This window comes from Sander lucioperca, chromosome 6 (genome assembly GCF_008315115.2).
Source record: "Sander lucioperca isolate FBNREF2018 chromosome 6, SLUC_FBN_1.2, whole genome shotgun sequence".
Classification (NCBI taxonomy): Eukaryota; Metazoa; Chordata; class Actinopteri; order Perciformes; family Percidae; genus Sander; species Sander lucioperca.
The window spans coordinates 2,146,206-2,165,427 of NC_050178.1; the positions used below are offsets into that span (position 1 = coordinate 2,146,206).

At 39.0% G+C, this 19,222-nt stretch overlaps 2 protein-coding genes across 6 annotated transcripts in view; both read right to left on the minus strand.

The window, feature by feature from the left end:
* The window catches only part of LOC116041528 (guanine nucleotide-binding protein G(i) subunit alpha-2-like), a 67,561-nt gene extending 62,883 nt beyond the window's left edge, over positions 1–4,678 (minus strand). The window contains exon 1 of one of the 2 annotated variants that reach the window (XM_031287441.1): positions 3,876–4,678. In XM_031287441.1, coding sequence (XP_031143301.1) covers positions 3,876–3,993 — 118 coding nt within the window. In that variant the 5' untranslated portion in view covers positions 3,994–4,678. The remainder of the gene's footprint in view (positions 1–3,875) is intronic. The other variant, XM_031287440.1, reaches the window with a different exon arrangement.
* Positions 4,679–9,206: 4,528 nt separating this feature from the next.
* Positions 9,207–19,222, minus strand: part of LOC116041725 (sodium-coupled neutral amino acid transporter 3-like) — a 43,279-nt gene continuing 33,263 nt past the window's right edge. For all 4 annotated transcript variants that reach the window (XM_031287767.2, XM_031287768.2, XM_036001854.1 and 1 more), the window contains 9 exons: positions 16,949–17,031; positions 14,994–15,052; positions 14,452–14,598; positions 13,577–13,656; positions 13,001–13,101; positions 12,272–12,396; positions 12,012–12,156; positions 11,452–11,555; positions 9,207–11,043 (listed from right to left, as the gene is read on the minus strand). In XM_031287767.2, the coding sequence (XP_031143627.1) occupies positions 10,939–11,043; positions 11,452–11,555; positions 12,012–12,156; positions 12,272–12,396; positions 13,001–13,101; positions 13,577–13,656; positions 14,452–14,598; positions 14,994–15,052; positions 16,949–17,031 (949 nt within the window). In that variant the 3' untranslated portion in view covers positions 9,207–10,938. The remainder of the gene's footprint in view (positions 11,044–11,451; positions 11,556–12,011; positions 12,157–12,271; positions 12,397–13,000; positions 13,102–13,576; positions 13,657–14,451; positions 14,599–14,993; positions 15,053–16,948; positions 17,032–19,222) is intronic.

Genomic DNA, 19,222 nt, shown 5'->3' on the forward strand with positions numbered 1-19,222 from the left:
AATTGTCAAGTTAATTATTAAAAAAACTTTTGAAATGTTGCAAAAATAAAAAAAAAGAAATGCGAATTAGGGACGTTTCCATCAACTGGTTTGGAGCGAATAAACTAGGCTACAGCGTAGTTACGGCAGAAGTTGGTGCCATCTAACCGCATCTAACCCATCTACGAGAGAGAAACGGAGAAAGGAGAGGTCTTCAGGAATTTGGTGAATTTGGAGCGAGTTTTAAAATGTTCTTTCGTGTCAGTTAGTATTGCCAACGTTTCATGCTGTCCAGAGATGAAGACACGTTATGGGAATATCTGGAAAACGCAGATAGCGGAAACCCACTCACTCATGTGAGTTAAATGTTCACCATGTCACAACTTATTCGACAAGGCATTTCCAAATCCCATTTAGCACATCAACTCTTTTTCGACAAAGGCCACACACAAAAAACTCAAGCAAGCGTAAAACCTTTTTTGTGCACTTGAGGAAGTTTCATCGAAAACACAACTGCTGAAGCAAGAACCTAGTCATAAACGGAGTCTATAATGTGTACTGCAGTGCATGCCTTGTACTGTATGTCATGTCATTAAAAAAACAACACGTCCACTATCCTCATTGGAAATGAATAACAAGTGCTGCCACAGTAGTTGTTTTAAGACTTATAATAGACCAAGTTGTTTCTTTTCTAAGAACATGAACATTAATTTTTTCACCGCAGCCCAATAGAACTCTTTCTTTTCCTTCATTTTTCACCTCTACCCTGTCAAACTGTCAGCTGTGAGGGGGTGTGGGGGGGGAGGGAGTATTCCACTACACACATGTGCTACACGCTTCTTCAATGTAATGTGCACACATATCAACAACGTTTTTAGTTCAATAGATATAGCCTAATCGTGTTAGAGGTAAATGTGGCTTTCATGCATGCGGCATGCAAGTGTATTTAGATAACAGCATTGTCTGTGTCTGGCCTCAGAGCCAATGTGTTTACAATTAGAAGAGAAGAGTGTGTGTGTGTGTGTGTGTGTGTGTGTGCTGAATCATGCAGAGATATTTCCTACTACTAGGCTGCTGTTCTCACAGTTTAAGCTGCCAAAACAAACTTTTCATTTGTGCTGAGCTGAAAAAAAAAAACAAGGTTAGTACGCCAAAGAATAGAGAAAATCAACTGAAGTGAGCAGAGAGACATTTGTGTTGTCGACAGGAGGAGATTAAATGTCAATCAAAGACCAGAATCAGCAGAGAAGCCTGTGAATGAGTGCTTCCTGTTAATGAAAGCTTAAGCCTCAACAGTATGAAGTCCTCTCTGCTACATTAACTAATGGCTTTCTCTGGGGACAACTAGCAAGACTAAACAATCCAACACAGCCTTTTTTTTGTGGTATGGCATTAGAAATTCCTAATTACATTTGTTTGTTTACACCAAGTAAAATATAAAGTGTGAACATTTTGATTAAGATTTTTGTGGTTTGACTTTCTCTGCTTGTTAAAGGAAGGCAGTGATGCAGAGTTGAATCAAAAAGAGATCGTCATTTCAGTAGAAGTGAGGCATCCTTCAACCTAAACTCCCTCACTTCATCTCAAGAGTCTCTTGAATTTGCTTTAGGAGGGATATGGGATTACAATTTACAAGATTGGCTTTATTGGACAGACAGGACAGACAGCTTACTGGACCATGTAAAGCAAGAATTATACTAGACACATCCAAGGTGGCGCGCGCCATCGTGACGTCAAAATGATGTAATATCCTGGCGGCACGCGCGATTTTTTTTTTCAGCGGCGCGTGACAAAGCGGAAACGGGAGGCCTGAACGAGTTCGCCGACAACCGGATGCCGTATAAATAGTCACGGCGATCCCATGACGTCACATTTGTACGCGCCAGCTGGGCTGCGTCTAGTCTATAAGACCCTTAAGAAGCAGGGAGACTGTTCTCAGCTGTTCCAACAGATACCATGGCAGCAGAAGGGAGTGCTGAAAAGCATACCTGGAGGCGTGATGTTGCACCTCTGAAAGGATGTCACACGTCTTTCACACATACAGCCACTCAACTGATGATTTCAGCTACAACTACAAAACTGCAACAAAGCGAGCATCCAATGAGTTACATCTTCCAAGAAAGAATATTGCAATTAAACTCAAACACTATCTTCAGTCTACTAGCAGGATCGTACGAAAAGAAAAACATGTAGGCTAGACACTGTAACGGGAGTACGAAATCAACTGTCCGAATGAATTTAATTCAATCTTAAAAGGTATTATTAATGTATTTACCATTCAGATAACTGGAATTTTACTTTTAGAGACCAGCAATCAGTGCAGCCTTTGCATACTGTGACACCTTTTCTTTTTTCATTTCTTTTTTTAAGTGCACAAGTGAAGAGAAAAGTCTCACTTGCATGACGTGAGCCTTTACGCACAAATTTTCAAATCCTCGCTTAAAATTCAGAACTCTGCTATAATTTCTGTCAACCCCCACACACTGCTCCAGATGGTTATTACTGATATGAAACGTGGGGCAGGGGCAACAACAACCAGGGGCAACACTTACAACCAGCTGTCTCTTCCAAGACGCAGGAGAGAAAAACACAGCGTGTTCCCTATCAATTTAAGTCAGGAAAGAGGAAGCCAAATCAATTTTGTGATTCTGTGATCACCAACCTGTTACAAAATGCATGGGTTAACTAAATAACCAAACTACTTCAGATGTACACAAGCTAAAGAAAGAAGAGAGAGTATGTTTAAAAAATGCTGCAGAATAAAAATAATAATATTTCTAGTATAATTTAAGTTGCCTCAGTATTCTCAGGATCAATATCAGTTTAAACCTGAGCATATGTTCGGCGAGGTGTTTTTCAATAAAATCACGGACTATTCTAAGAAAATAAGTCACTCAAAAATGCATTCATTCCCTTGACGCAATTACTGGAATAACTTGTGGAGTATGAATCAATGGCCATGGGATGAACACACACTATTGATGCAGGAATTTACTGATTTTAACTTAATTATTGTATAAAAATGGATAAGCATGTGGGAAGTAAAGCCAAAAGCATGTCAGTACGGCTTCAATTTTAAAGGACTTTCTGGACAATAGCAATGTGCCCAGGTGCTGTTTGTAGCAGTTGCAAAGCAGAAAAGTAAAGGAACCAAGGAGACATTTAAAAGCCTGCGAAAGTGACATACTTTCTTTGCTACCAAGGAGTACTTTCAGTCAGTTGTTTTATGTATATGTGTGAGCTCTAGCCAATGCTGGGAACAGTCAGGGCTGTTCACCCTCTGTCCAAACAGCAGCCCACTCATTATCAACCAGACCCCGCAATGTCTGAGCCCTGAGTTCAGTCCTGGTGGGAGGAAACCATTGCAAATATAAGACTCCCTATTTTGACTGCCCTGTCAAACGACATCAGACACTCTGGTCTGATTTCTCACTGGACATCCAGGGTTTAGCATTTAAAACCATTCTTTGCTGGACTTGGACATGTGCTCCAGACTGCTGTTTCAACTCAAAACCCTCCAAACATTCTCAATATAGCACGTTACTTTTTAACATCTGAACTTGGCCAGTGGCAGGTCAAGTTCACAGGACTACACTCACAAACTGCATTCACGGTGGCATTAACGTTACTGCTGCCACGTTTGTCTCTTCAGTTCTTTAGCTAACTTGCACTTCAATAGCGTGAAGGATAAGAATGGAGGCCACATTTTTTTAAGGGATAAAATGTAGCTGTTAATAGCATTAGCTAAATCATACTTACTATATCATCATACTTTGTCTGATGCTGTGTCATATTTGTACAAATGGTCAAGTGTTTCATGCTTTTGCATACATTGTAATAAACGGTTAATGTGGCACTTTAGCAAGCCAGTCTCAGTGTTATGACAGACTACTCACCCAGCAGCAGCAGTTTCACTTCTCTCGCAGCCTTCTCTCCATCTTCTCTCAGGTTTTTATCAATCATTTTAGACCTCTCGGCCGCGGCTTTATCTTCCTGACTAACTGTACACCCCATGGTTCCTAGTGCACGCTTCAGGGCTGCTGCTTAGTGGGGAAAATCTCACCAGGAAAAAAATATAATTAACGGCTGAGTCCGAAACCCCTTATTTAAAAACAAGGGTTGAAGTTGAGTAAGGCGACTTCCCTTTTTGATGGGTGGCGACAAGCGTGACGGAGTCCGTTCATCCGCGAGAGGGAACGAAAATCATAGATTTCCTCCTGCGATGTGAACTTGGATTTCTAACGTATTCAAACACTCGTTGGTTGTTCAATCAGTTGGTCAGCATTGATGGTTTCTTGTAAGAGTGTAGAAGTTGTCCGGCGGCCGAAAACAAAGCTTGAGGAACTTTTTGTGGACGGTTGACTTTTAGCTAATTCTGTAGTTCCTACAACAGACAATCAGAGCATGTTAAAAAACACGAAAACGGGCCACGAAGTTCAGCAAAAAAAGTATTCCAGCTGTTGAAAACCGAGCACACGGATTCCTGCTGCCAGTGAGGCTACCGGACACACGCTTACCCCTTTTCAGAGGATATTTATCTTTGCTGCTTTATACGTTTTTCGTTTGTTTCAATCCCTATTGCCGTTACGCATTCTTTCCCCGCGTTGAGATTTATCACGTTTGAAGCCACACCCGTAGCCGCCGTGAAGTTCACCTCCGTCTGACAAACAGTGAGACAGACAGCGCCGTCACCCCAACTGAGCAGCAGCAGGGCCAGCCTTCATCAGAAAATAAAAACGCCCACTCCTAGTGCTTCATGGGAAATGTAGTCAAAGAGCGTTTCCTTCAAGCGCTGTTTTAGCCTTGGAGTTTATATGCTATGCTGCCAGCAAAAACAGGGGCTTATGTGGTTCCCAATGACTGTATATATGAAATTAATTAACATTAATTAATCAATTAATTTTACAGTATGGTGATTCCCCAGTTGACGAGAAGAGAGATTCATGTTTTTTTTGTTTATCTTTTTAATAGCCTACAATTTCTGGCAAATAGCTATCAGCATTAACCAGTAGGCAGATACCATTTTTGGATTGCACCCTTTTCACATCCTGTTAATTTTATTACGACAAAATACAACAGTGACAAATTATTCAGAATCAGATTGTTTGTCTAAGTAAAAGTAGAAATATCACTGTGTAAAAATACTCCATTACAAGTAAAAGTAAGGTTTTGCATTCAAAATTGTATTAAACTAAAAAGTATTATCTGCTAATCTGCTAAAGTAGGCCATCCGAGTACTCACTAGAATGGTCCCTCTCAAAATGTTATAATAATCTAGATATTTAATTGGATTTGTATTATTGATGCAATGCAAGCACAATTTCAATGTTGTTGCTGGTTGAGAGATGGAGACATTTAGCTCAAGATAATCTAGATAATTAACACTTTGATTAATCTAACACAAGATGCTCTATAAAAACCCAACATTGTTACATTGCATGATGGTCATGACTAGACAGCCAGTGCCAACCACAGCTCTATAGTGTCACCTTGTGGACTGGCTCCTGACCCTCAATGACAAATTAACAACTTCCTTTTTTACACTCTTGTAGGCTACTACAAGTCTTATTCATATACAGGTGAAACTTGGAAAATTAGGATATCGTGCAAAGTTCATTTATTTCAGTAATTCAACTTAAAAGGTGAAACTAATATTATAGACTTATTACATGCAAAGCGAGATATTTCAAGCCTTTATTTGCTAAAATTTAAATGATTATGGCTTACAGCTTATGAAAACCCCAAATTCAAAATCTCAGAAAATTAGAATATTACATGAAATCAATAAAAAAAAACGTTTTTTTAAATACAAAAATGTCAGCCCTCTGAGAAGTATAATCATGCATATGTACTCAGTACTTGAGTACATATGCATATGTAAAAGGGGCCCAAACCAAGGTTTGGGCCCCTTTTGCATGAATTACTGCCTCAATGCGGCGTGGCATGGATGCTATCAGCCTGTGGCACTGCTGAGGTGTTATGGAAGACCAGGATGCTTCAGTAGCGGCCTTCAGCTCTTCTGCATTGTTCGGCCCCATGTCTCATCTTTCTCTTGGCAATGCCCCATAGATTCTCTATGGGGTTCAGGTCAGGCCAGTTTGCTGGCCAATCAAGCACAGTAATCCCATGGTCATTGAACAAGGTTTTGGTACTTTTGGCAGTGTGGGCAGATGCCTTGGTTTCCTGCTGGACAATGAAGTCAGCATCTCCATAAAGCTTGTCTGCTGAAGGAAGCATGAAGTGCTCTAAAATGTCCTGGTAGACGGCTGCGTTGACTCTGGACTAAATAAATAAATAAATAAAGAACAGTGGACCAACACCAGCAGATGACATGGCTCCCCAAATCAACACAGACTGTGGAAACTTCACACTGGACTTTCAAGCATCTTGGATTGTGTGCCTCTTCATTTTTCCTCCAGACTCTGGGTCCTTGGTTTCCAAATTAGATGCAAAATTTGCTCTCATCAGCAAAGAGGAAAGAGGACCACTGAGCAACAGACCAGTTATTTTTTTCTTCTTTAGCCCAGGTAAGACGCTTCTGATGTTTGTTGTTCAGGAGCAGTCCACTCCTTGTGAAGCTCCCCCACACTTTTGAATGGCCTTTTCCTGACAATCCTCTCCAGGCTGCGGTTATCCCTGCTGCTTGTGCACCTTCTTCTTCCACACTTTTCCCTTAACTTTCTATTAATGTGCTTTGATACAGCACTTTGAGAACATCCAACTTCTTTTGCAATTACCTTTTGAGGCTTTCCCTCCTTGTGGAGGGTGTCAATGATGGGTTTCTGCACAACTGTCAGGTCAGCAGCCTTCCCCATGATTGTGAATTCTACTGAACCAGACTGAGAGACCATTTAAAGGCTCAGGAACCCTTTGCAGGTGTTTTGGATTAATGAGCTGATTAGAGTGTGACACTTTGAGCCTACAATATTGAACCTTTTCACAATATTCTAATTTTCTGAGATTTTGCATTTGGGGTTTTCATAAGCTGTAAGCCATAATCATCAAAATTATAACAAATAAAGGCTGAAAGATCTCGCTTTCCATGTAAAGAGTCTATATAATATATTAGTTTCACCTTTTAAGTTGAATTACTGAAATAAATGAACTTTTGCACGATTTTCTAATTTTCAGAGTTTCACCTGTATAAATGATATGCATTTTTTGCCAAAGTGAGACAATCGTAGTTATTTGATTAGGGTGAAAGAGAATTATATGCATCTGTGAAATATTATACGATTAGAATATATACAAAAATAAAACTACATATAGTGTCTTTTTTATCGCTGAAAAAAAAAAAATATATATATATGAATATATAAAAATACATTATTCACTCACATAATCTACGCAATATATAACAGCAGACTGAAGGATGCATTATAGATTCAAGGTCACAGAATGTTAGCATTTCAATGAAATGCTAATCTTTTCAAGTGTTTCACTAAGGGATGATAATGTTGGCAATAGACTGAACTTTGGAATTGCCGATTTGTATAAAACACAAAGAGTCTTAAATGTCAGTCCACATTCTCTCTCCTGTTTCCTTATAGCATATCTGACAGATAATGAGAGATCACATTTTTGTTACCTCATTATCTTTATTGCAACGTTGTTTACAGTACAATAACTGCCAGCGACATATTAAAATATATAGATACATGAAAATCAACATGAATTGAAGGACAACAAGGTTTAAAAGCACTTTGAAAATGATAACATTTATATTTTTAATTGGACTAAAACTTTAATTGCTATTTACAATAGTACAAACTAGATATGCATAAAGAATATAAAGGGTATACATTTATATACATTATTTATAAATGCTGGCCAATGTAAATATTCAATATGTTACTATTCAATCATACACATTTCAATAAATCACTAAGAGGGAGACTAACAACACTGAGATCTAAATACAGGTCCTCAGAGATCATCTTGTATCAGCCTCATGTATATTTCTATCTTTTGCGTGTTGTGAAGTGTTTTGTGTGGGTGCACCATTGAAAACTGTTTATGAAACTCATTTGATTCACCAAATGGCTTCATTATAAATACAGCCAAAATAAGGTCAAACTAGTAACAGGAAGTTGGGGATAAATATAACTCTTGTATTGGTTAAATACTACGTTATGCCCCAGAGGCTGATTCACATGATTCCCTCTGCATACAGATACATACAGACCAAACATCTAGATACAATGAAAAACAAGGAATTAAAATATGTTTGTTGTGTAACAAATTGAATGGACAATACTCACTTACCCACACAGCACTCACTATAGTCTGGTGTAACAGAGTTTACCATTAAAAGTATATTAAAAGTTTGGCCACCAGCTCACTAACAACTCCAAGTTAGTAGGTTACTGTCTGCCAAGAAGCAGTCAGCAGTCAGAAATGACCCAAACTATACCACTGATGATATACCAATGACTATAGAAGACAAATACAAGAAGAAAAAACAATCAATCATTAACAGGTTTTGCATTTCATCACTGAATCAGATTCAACAGAATAAACATTAAACATGAAGTTTAAAACAGTTAATCGATCAATGGCAGGAGTCAAACACTTGAATTATACTTCTGATCAGAGTTAGGTCCAGGTTTAACGACACTAATGTATACAGTAGGTATTATAGTTCAAATTAGGGATCGACCGATACCGGTTTTCAAGGCCAATACCGATTATTAGTAGTTAGTGAAACCGATAACCAATATCTGGAACCGATATGCATTTACAGTAAAAATGAAAATCTTTAAATCAAAATTAAGATTTTCGGAATGTGAGGAAATCCAACACAAAACTTTTTGCAATTATTTAATAGATTAGAAACTTTCAACATCATACACAGTAGAAGATAGTCAGATAGAGTGAAACCGAAGCGGAGGGACAGACACAGAGCTGTAGTGGAGCCAAAGTAGCACACTTTTTAATTAACTTTATCGGTTATCAGGCAAATAAAACGCAGATAATCTGCAAACTGCCAAAAAACGGCCCGATAATCGACCAGGGCCGATAATCGGTCTATCCCTAGTTCAAATACAATGGAGCCATGTTTTCTTTTTTAAACAACACGGACACTTTAAAACCTCCAACAGTACATCCAACTAATAGTTGTTTTATCTACAGATCAGACCAGAGGAGTGATCACAGGGGCTCACGGGAAAGCTAACCATAACGTTTTTTCAAGTAATGTTTGAGAAGACATCCATATTATACCATTGATACATTTGCCCGTATTCTACATTAGATTGATTACTTCACCAAAGATTTAGTTATACAAAAGAGATATGCCCTTAAATCACATCTATCCATTATGTGGATTTTCTTTCAATTTATGAATGGATACAAGAAGTTGTGCTTATCAACGGAAAGTGCTATTGCTAACCACCAACTTTTCAATATTGTTAAAGAGACAGTAATCCCATGCCTGCTATTTCTGTAAGGGATCAAGCTTGTGCTGGACACAGAAATATTTACAGAAACCAAACTGTTACTAACCACTTCATGAAGTGACCCTGTAGTTGTTTTTTTGGTTATCTCTGATTACTTCCAGTAAATGTTCAGAAACAACACATCATCCAGGTAAAAATCATCCCTGCTCAATCATTAAGAACACTGAACGGTAACTTCTTTTCATTTCATTTATCACTTTGAATCTGTACAATCCAACTGATGAGGTCTTCAGTATCATTTATCACTTTAATTTACACAGCAATACACAGAGAAGTTCTGCGCACTAGGCATTGTTTAATGTAGTGATATGACCAGCCAAGGACCATTTAAAAACATTCCTACCCTGAAACCCTCCTCTCTGGTATTGATCGCCTCGCTGAGGATCATGTCATCGGTCCATACTGCTTCTTCTGAGGTTTTCATCAAGTAGTGATTAATAATATAAAATACACATCTAGATCATATTGTGTAGGAATTTTATGATAATTGTGCTCACAACACTATACCACATACTGTGATTTTGCACCCTGCTCTGTCAGAGGTGAGAATGTTAACACCTCCAAACCTTAAAATAACCAGCAGCAGAACAAGTTTGTGGAGTAGGAGCTAAAGACGGCACACAATACAGAAACAGTTCTACATTTTTTTACCTTCATGCTAAGCTAAGCTAACCAGCTGCAGCTTCAAATTCACTGTACAAGCATGAGAGTGGTATCAATCTCCTCTGCAAGAAAGTCGGTAAGCGTATTTTCTGTAAAATGTTGAACTATTCCTTTAATTTATCTTTCTTTCAGTGCAATAGCTTTTACTATCACTTTCCTCTGCGGTTGCACAAAGTCGCAAATATGTAGTTATTCAAATAACTTATAATAATAATAATAATAATAATAATAATAATAATAATAATAATAATGGACATACAAATCATAAAAGAATGGTCTATCATTAAATACATTTTTGTCATTTAATAGTTCAAAGGGACATGCCTCAGATTGTGTTTATAATCTGAGTAGCAGTTTTCAGATCATAGATCATATGATTATATGATTAGGGACATGACAACGATGGCAAGGGGTGGCAGATGCTTACGCTCAACACAAGGACAGGCGTATAAAGACAGCAACTTTCTATATTGTTACTTATATTCTTTTTTTTTTTACATCCATCTCACAAGGCACAGCCTCCAAATGTCAACATTAATCTTTATGCACCTGGCCTATTCTGTAAATTCAACTATCAACTTTCTAGGAAAGTCTATGCCTGGATCTGCAGTCACTGTTTGGCCGGATGTTCAGTACAGTGTAACGTCATTAGAGTGAGCGCTTTTGCGGAGAAACTGAGAGCCATTCTGAACTCTAGACTCCTTCTCTGTTGCCAATATTCTCTAATGGAAAAGATAGGACATCTTCAACATCAAACATCATTCAAAGTCAAAACTGTAACATTACAACACAGATCTAAATCAACAATATAAAATGTGAAAAAAATGGAATGTGGCGCCTAGTGACCACTGCTGGCTTTGCTGTTGCCCGATGTCCAATCAATGATGATAAAGCTAAGGCTCATTATCATAAACAGGAAGCCTATCCCAGCAAAACAGGCGGCCTAGAAGAGAGGAGAAGTAAGTGAGTTAAAGACAGTGACAAGAGAACAGGGGATAGAACAGGGTAGGAATACTAACTGGATGCAACCTTTTATGATATTTACAGTAACTTCCATAGTAAAGCATTGAACATGTGAATGGCTTTAACCAGACAAATATGTCAGCGTTGCTATACCTAGAAATCCCAACCAATACTGTTTTTGAGGTCTTTTTTAAGGTCAGACAGATTAATTAAAAAAATTAAACAAACTACATATTAGCTATCCCTTAGAAAGTAACTTAACAATACAATTTAGTCATTCTCAATCCAAAGAACTTCTTACACATTTAGCTTTATATAACCTCACCTAACCTAAAATAAATGAAACTAAGCTGAACTTGATTTTCTGTTATTTTCATGAGATGCTCACCAGGATTTTGGGGAACGAGCGCATTGGCTCCTCTTCTTTGGGTACAATACGAATGTAGAAAACAGCAGGGAATATGAAGATGAGACAAGGGGCAGATGTGGCACCTGGAAATCAGACAAAAAAAAACTAACTAATTATTCATCCTGAATTCTCACTCCCTTCAGTTCTCATTAAGTGCTGCTGACAGCAAGTCTGACAGCACTGTAGTGATTATTAGAAATTTTGTAGAAAAGGTGGTGAAATACATTAGTTTGCATGTGACAAACTTTGAAGTACTCTGCACTTTGAGATGGACTGAGTCTGGAACATCTAGAAAGAGGCTCACTATAAGAACTGTTGTTTTGATTATGTAACAATATATAAGAGTATGTAAGTGTGAACTATACACACATAATATGTGTGTATGAATGTAAATATACATGCATAATAATCCACTAATAAAGAGATCATGGAAGCTACTCAGGATTTGTCAGAATGCCACTACTAGTAACTGAGTCTGTCTTATTGTTGCTGCTTTTATGCCTTAAAACCACCCTTGTTCCAGGGTTGGTCTAACCTACCAATGATCCCAAAGATGCCCAGGATGTTGGGGGCAAAGATGACCAGCAGGTTGATAAAAGTGAGCAGAACGGCAGCAATGGCGATATGACGGGGCCAGTTGAAAGTCTTGTTGGGAAACATCATCTGCTGGATCGCTCTCCGTACCTGATTATAACACAAAATACGCAACTTTCAATTGTCACTGCATGAAGGAAATAACTGCTTTATGAAGGCCGAAGTAAGCCAATGTGTAAACTTAAAGTGCTAAAGGTGTACTTACAGGAAAGAGCACAATGGGTACAGTGAGAGTGACAGCAGTGAGCACAGCCACACGCACGCACAAAATCAAAGTGTCATACGGATCAATGCGGCTGTAGGTGTGAAGCAGCTCTGCTTCCACTTCCCCTGAAAGAGATCAAAAAAGTAAAAAAAAATAGAGTAGGTCCAAGAATGATGAAGGAAGAACACTCCTTCCCAAACCAGCTGGCAAAACATAATTTGTACTGATATTTATTTAAAAAAGGTAACATTTTAATATTAACTGGTATATATTATAGCAAATAATGCAGAAATCATGCTTTATTAACATCCTAAATATAGGTAAAAATGATGACTAATAAATAACTAATAAAACCTTCATAAATCATGATGCCTGTTAAGTGCAGAAGATTGTTAGCCGTATAAATGGTTATTGTGAGATCTATAATATGACCACTAGAGGGGGCAGATGCATTATGATGCTTTTCAGCCTACATGATTACTGTACTGCTATGACATAGTGATTCAGACTTAATAATGCGCTGATAAACTTCTAACCTTATATGAAAACAAATAACATGAATAAATAAAGAAAATTAAGAAGCAAAATGAGGCGGTATAGACAGACAGACAGACAGACAGACAGATAGACAGATAGACAGATAGATAGATAGATAGATAGATAGATAGATAGATAGATAGATAGATAGATAGACAGATATTCTACAATGGGAGGAGGACCAGGCCTCACCATAGAAAGTTAGGTATCCAAAAAGGGCAGCCAGGAAGTACATGCCGTACATGACTGCAATAGAGATGTTGGCCACATGCTGCATCTTTTTCTTGTTGGGACTGAAATCAGAAGATATTGCCATGTGATGTCACACACACAGAAACACACACACACACACACACACACACTCACACACACACACGCACACACACACACACATATATATAATATCAGGGCATCCACTGTCAAATTACTGTATATGCCCATATAGAAAGCATGTAGCCCAGTTACTATAAAATACCATCTTCAGCTGCAGGGTTACTTTAGTTGCAGGAAAATCCCTCAAAGATTCACTAACACATCCCAAAATCATCTTAAGAAAACAAGCAACAGTGGTTCAAAGCAGGATGATCTAAACTAACAGCATGCTACATCATACAAGCAGTGCCAACGCATTTCAAAATAAAGTGAAAGCAGTGCACGTGATTAGGTTATGATCAGCCAAGCACAAATCACACATAGCGGCTTTCCTCTTTTTATGCAACTGATTTCTTGTCCAAAAGTTAGCAGGAGTTTTCCATCATTAGAACATACTTGCGCAGCTCTGTGTAGATGGGCAGGACCTCGGGGTGGCACACAAAGGCGAACGCCAGGATGGGGATAGTGTAGGCCGTCTGAAAATGAACCCCAACAGGTCACCATAGATACAGCAGTACCATCCCAGACGTCTTACCACCAACCTCACACTTTACAGCCCATTACTCCCTCAGACATCACAGAGAGCTAATTGTTTCCCTTTGATTAACTTGGGCCTGGCTGCAGACCAGCTTTATCCTATTTAAGAATGCCTTACTTGTAAGCTGCTAAGCAGCACAGATTGGTCTTACTAGCCCAGGTTAGCAAAGTCTCATACGTATTTAAGGGATGCTACTTAGGAACAACTAGTATTTGCTAATGCACTGGGAAGTAAAACAGTTTAACTAAAATAAAGTAATGTTGTTGCAATCAAAAAATGTAAGAATCTAGCTGTGATTAGGAGTCCTCTCCTGTTGTGAAGGTATGTACTGTGTGTAAAATAAATAGGGTACTTAGAGAAATGTCAGATCTTTCCCATTTCATTCATTACCCATCTCTTTGGCCCACAAAGGGCAAACTTGATGATCTCACTGTAAGCAACAGAATGCCAAAGCAATTTTATTCCTCTGCTGACAGTAGCAGACAGCTCAGGGGTCACTGTCCATCTTTGCCTTGCATTAATCGCAGTCTATTATTAACAGCTTGATACAAATACAAAAAACGGATCTCCTCTTGAATGCAACTGAGTGCTTCAAACCAAGTGTGATTTCCATGCTTGGATTGTGAACTGTCACTGGCAACATACTGAAGATGACTATGACATAAGTGGGTGGCTGCCATGGCAGTGGAGGCACATTTGCAGTTTCAGACTGAGTGACATGCATAAAACCTACTTGTGAGTTGAGGTTGGCCATTTTTGGAATACAGGCAGGATCAGGCTCCCCACCAGGATCCATGGCACTGACATTCAGCCCAATGGTAGTGCTATTGAATGCAAAGTCAGTAAATGGACATGGCGTATTGAACTTCTTGTAGATGACCTGTGGAGTGCAGAGGAGAGTTGTTAAGCAGAAACAAAAGCTGTGGGACACAATTAGCATACAGACAGGCAGAAAATATGGCAGAGAGAGAGCCAGAGAAAGAGAGAGAGAGCGATGCATGGATTACAGCTCGCACAGCTAAAACTAGGTCAGAGAAAGACCAGAAAGAACCAACACAGCCTGGAACCACAGCGTGCAAACATTAGTCAATGGCAATGAGTAGAGAGAGTATGGAATACTAAAAAGATGGTGGGAAGGTGAAAAAAATGGTGTTACAGACTGATCCCAGTGCATCTGAATATGCTACATTGATGTTTCTGCCAACAGACAAGAAACAAGAAGCAAGACATGATGTCTAGTTTACATGTAGATATAGCAAGAGTCAGAGGACGTACCGAAATCAGGAAGAAAACCATGCAGCTCAGGGAGAAACCACTGGTGTACCCCAGGTAACCTAAAACACAAACGCTTCATTAGCATGTCTCTTATCTGGGAATACATGGTCATGCTCAATCTGAAATACATTACAACTACTAGTAATATGTGGAAAATGCTGCTTGACTCTAATAACTAATCACTAGTGAGGTAAATCTTCAAGCCTTGTGGTGAACTAGACTGATTTAATGTGCTGGGAGTCAGAGCTCATTACTGGACTGACTGGCTCTGTTGACCTCGATGTCTCAGCAGGAGACAGACTTTCTACAAGAGGCCAGACAATACACCCCCTTTTCTCACTTCCAAACTGTCTCTCCCTGCTTTTTCTTCTCCTTTGCATCTGTTTTGTTACATGTACTTGCTCATCTGAAGCGCTGCGATTCAGACAGGCTGCATGACACTCAACCAACCCTTTCGGAAACACATTGGACTTGTGTGTGTCACAAGGGCAACAAAGGTTATTATTTTAAAGTGAGTGAACCCATGGCAGTCTAATGTGTTGGCAATTATCAGGCATGGCTGCACACAATGCATTTAGGTGTGACTTAAAGAAGCAGGGGCATACGCCATGTACCAAGGGACATCTCAGAAGGACAACAGTGGAAATGGTCACAAAAGCAAGAAGAAAAGGAGGGGAGGAAAAAGACTCTCTCTGCCAGAAAACAATCTGAATAAAACAAAGGCAGAGTCCAGCTCTAACATAGAAATCAACAAGCCCTTAAATAAAAAACAAAACATCCATGTGTGGGTCTCAAACCTTTGTAATACTGCCCTAAAGATATCTAACTACAAGGTACAGCATTAGTTCAAATTAAGAAGGTGACTAGGAGGCAGTTAGCACAAGACCAAGGTTCAAGCCTTGATGGTGACAAACATCCCATTAGATGAAGTGTCCTGGAGCAAGTCATTGCATAAAACCCTATATGAGCTCCTTTTCTGCTTCTAGCCCTGCAGAATGTTGGGAAAAGGTATGTTGGCAGTTCCTATATTTTCACACCTGAGGATGTTGCATAATTCTTTAAGTATTTTCAATTTGATTTAATATTGTAATATTGTTTTGTTAACCATATAATACTTTACTGTTAAAGTGAGCCTACTGGTATGTAACTTTTGAGAGAAGAAATAACACATTCTTTGTCTTAACAATGAAAAGTTGCATTCATCCAGGGGTTTTGCTGCTACAGCCTTACTTGTTCTGGTATGACCAGCAGCTTTTGGTGGCTAATGTTAGCAAATTTAAAGAAGCAGTGTGTAGGATTTAGTGGCATCTAGCGGTGATATTGCAGATTGCAACCAACTGAATACCCCTCCCCTCACCTCTCCCTTTGCAAGCATGTAGTAGAACCTACGGTGGCCTTCAGGTAAAAAAAACAAACACGAAAGACCCTTTTTAGAACCAGTGCTTGGTTTGTCAGTTCAAGCTACTGTAGAAACATGGCGGTGCAACATGGAGGGCTCCGTGGAAGAGGACCCACTCCCTATGTAGATATGAAAGGCTCATTCTAAGCTAATGAAAACACAACTATTGTTAATTTCAGGTGAATATACACTGATAAAAAACTAATTTTGAATAGTATATTGCATTTCTGCCAAAAGATGCCTGTAAATCCTACACACTGCTCCTTTGAGGTAAATATTGCTGTATAACAGAAACATTACTGAGTCAGTTGGCAGACTCAGTAATGTCATTTGTTCTGCTGTTACAATAGCTTAGCATTTTAGCTAAATGCTAAACAGTAGTCCAGCATTTAACATTATTCCATAACTATCATTTGTTTAGCAAGTTACATAGTCTCGCTTTAACCAAATCTTCATGCAAAACATAACTCAACATAGAATTTAAAAGGAAGCCCAGATTTAAACACTAATGAGATGGGCATCCCACTGTAAGAAGGACATGATGTTACATACTCACCTAACTGTTTCATGAGAGCAAGTGGTAATATTACTGAAATAGATACAATGATCACGAGGTAGTTCCCGTTCAGGTACCATTCCCTGCAGAGAGGCAGAAAGACACAAAGAAATAAACATATTGATTTGGAATTACTCGGCTCAAACACTCCCTCTATCCCAATCCTGTTAAGCATTTGCACTGTGTCAGATATTGATTGAGAAGACACAGGGGAAAAGTGGGTGAACAGCTAGAAAATGAGGTGCACACAAATAAGGCTTACGTGATGGAAAAAGCAGTTACTGATTGAGGATTTTATATATATATATATCCACCACTAAGCCAAGTAGGTATATACACAAATGAACAGAAGTGAACACAAATTAAACTGGTTGCCATGAAATACAATTTCTAGAGTGGAAAAAATAAGCTTCTTTGCTCCCTGTAACACTGGACACTAAGAACTGTGGCTGTAGCTAGGACACAGAGGTCATGTCCTCTGTGTTGTTTATGTGAATGGTTTTAGGAGAGGTTAATATTACACACAAATTACACATGTAGTTTTCAGGCTAAATCTGGTATTTCTTTTTTAACTTTTGGACAGAATAAATATCAAGAGTTTTAGCATTTGTCCACCAGCATTATAATAATGTGTGGCTTTGAAACAGCATTTAGTACTTAGTACTCCTAGTACTTAGCATGTATTATAGTGATATGATATCTACTGACTGACAGACACTGACTGGGTATAACGACTAAACATTGTGCAAAGACAATGTAGTCAATTTGGCACTCCACTGCCAAACCAAAAAAACACCATCATGACGGCGTGGAGGACATGAATATGAGACGTTTTGCAAAATGTCTGACAAACAGACTCCACTGACACAACCTACCACGCTACTGTCGCATGCACAGCCATGTCTAGGAAACAAACCTCTGTGAGCTATTTTTAGATTGACACAGTAGGGTGATTAATTCCGTGACTTCTATCAGGTGGGAGGCTCTGCGCACGCGCACACGCACGCACATACACACATACACACACACACACACACACACACACACACACACCCACACACACACACACACACACCTCAAAACAAGAAGAGGCTGATCTATCCTGTTGTCATCCTGCCCTCCGTCCATCTGGACCAGGGTCACAATATCTTACCAACACTGATACACACATACACACAAATATACAGTATTTAACAAACACACAAATGCACAATTACTAAGAATTACAAACAGTGACAGAGCTTACTGTAATAAGCAATACATGTAGCACTCTCCACAGTGAAATACCAGTGGCTCTCTGAAAAGTTGACTGGTTGAACAAACATGTTCACAAACAAACAGAGGTCTCGGCGAGATTTTTTTGCGTAAAGCAAAAGTAGTCCCCTGAAAAAAACATTGATGTTTGTACATTGATGTGCATGTGACATAGACACACAAACACACACACACCCATGCATGTACAGTAGGGTGGCCAACAGTGGTGGAGGACGTACTGAATCTCAGTACTTAAGTAAAAGTACAAATAACCAGAGATATATTTACTTAACGTAAAAGTAGAAGTACAACAATGACAACCCTACTTAAGTAATAGTAAAAAGTACCTGATTTTAAATGTACTTTAAGTATTAAAAGTAAAGGTACTTGCATAACGATTTATTCTCTTAATGTCTATATTCTAATAATTAAAAAAAACAGTATGGGCTGTGGCATTTTAATTAAGTTAGTTTTAGGTTAATGTAATTGTGTTTACCATCTGTGGCCCAGTTTACATTCTGACTTACAATTCTGGTTATCTATCAGGGTGATCTGCATGAAGCTCGACTTTGCATTATTTCCCACGGGACAGTGAATGCTGCACACATTTATTTAGCGAGAACACACGGGCTTGGACAACAAGTATGTGGCTTCACAGCTGAGGAGGACCGGGAGTGTTTTTAAGATAAATATACGGGTTGTATATTAACCCTATGTGAATGGATGCATCACATATGACCAAGCAGAGTATCGGGAGCAGCAGCAGTAACAGGAGCAGCAGTAGTACTGGGAGCAGTACGCGCGGACGGGTCTTGGCGTGGCCATAGTGGGATTCGTAATAATGCCAGCGGCACCGAGAGCTGGACGGCCGCTGCTGAAGGCTTGCCCTGCAGACTGCAAACGTGTGACGGTCAGGAAGACGTTTTGGCAGGGGGAAAAATTTATCAGAAAATGTAACGAAAATGTAACGGAACGTTGTAGAAAATGTAGTGGAGTAGAAAGTCTTTGTACTTCGTTACA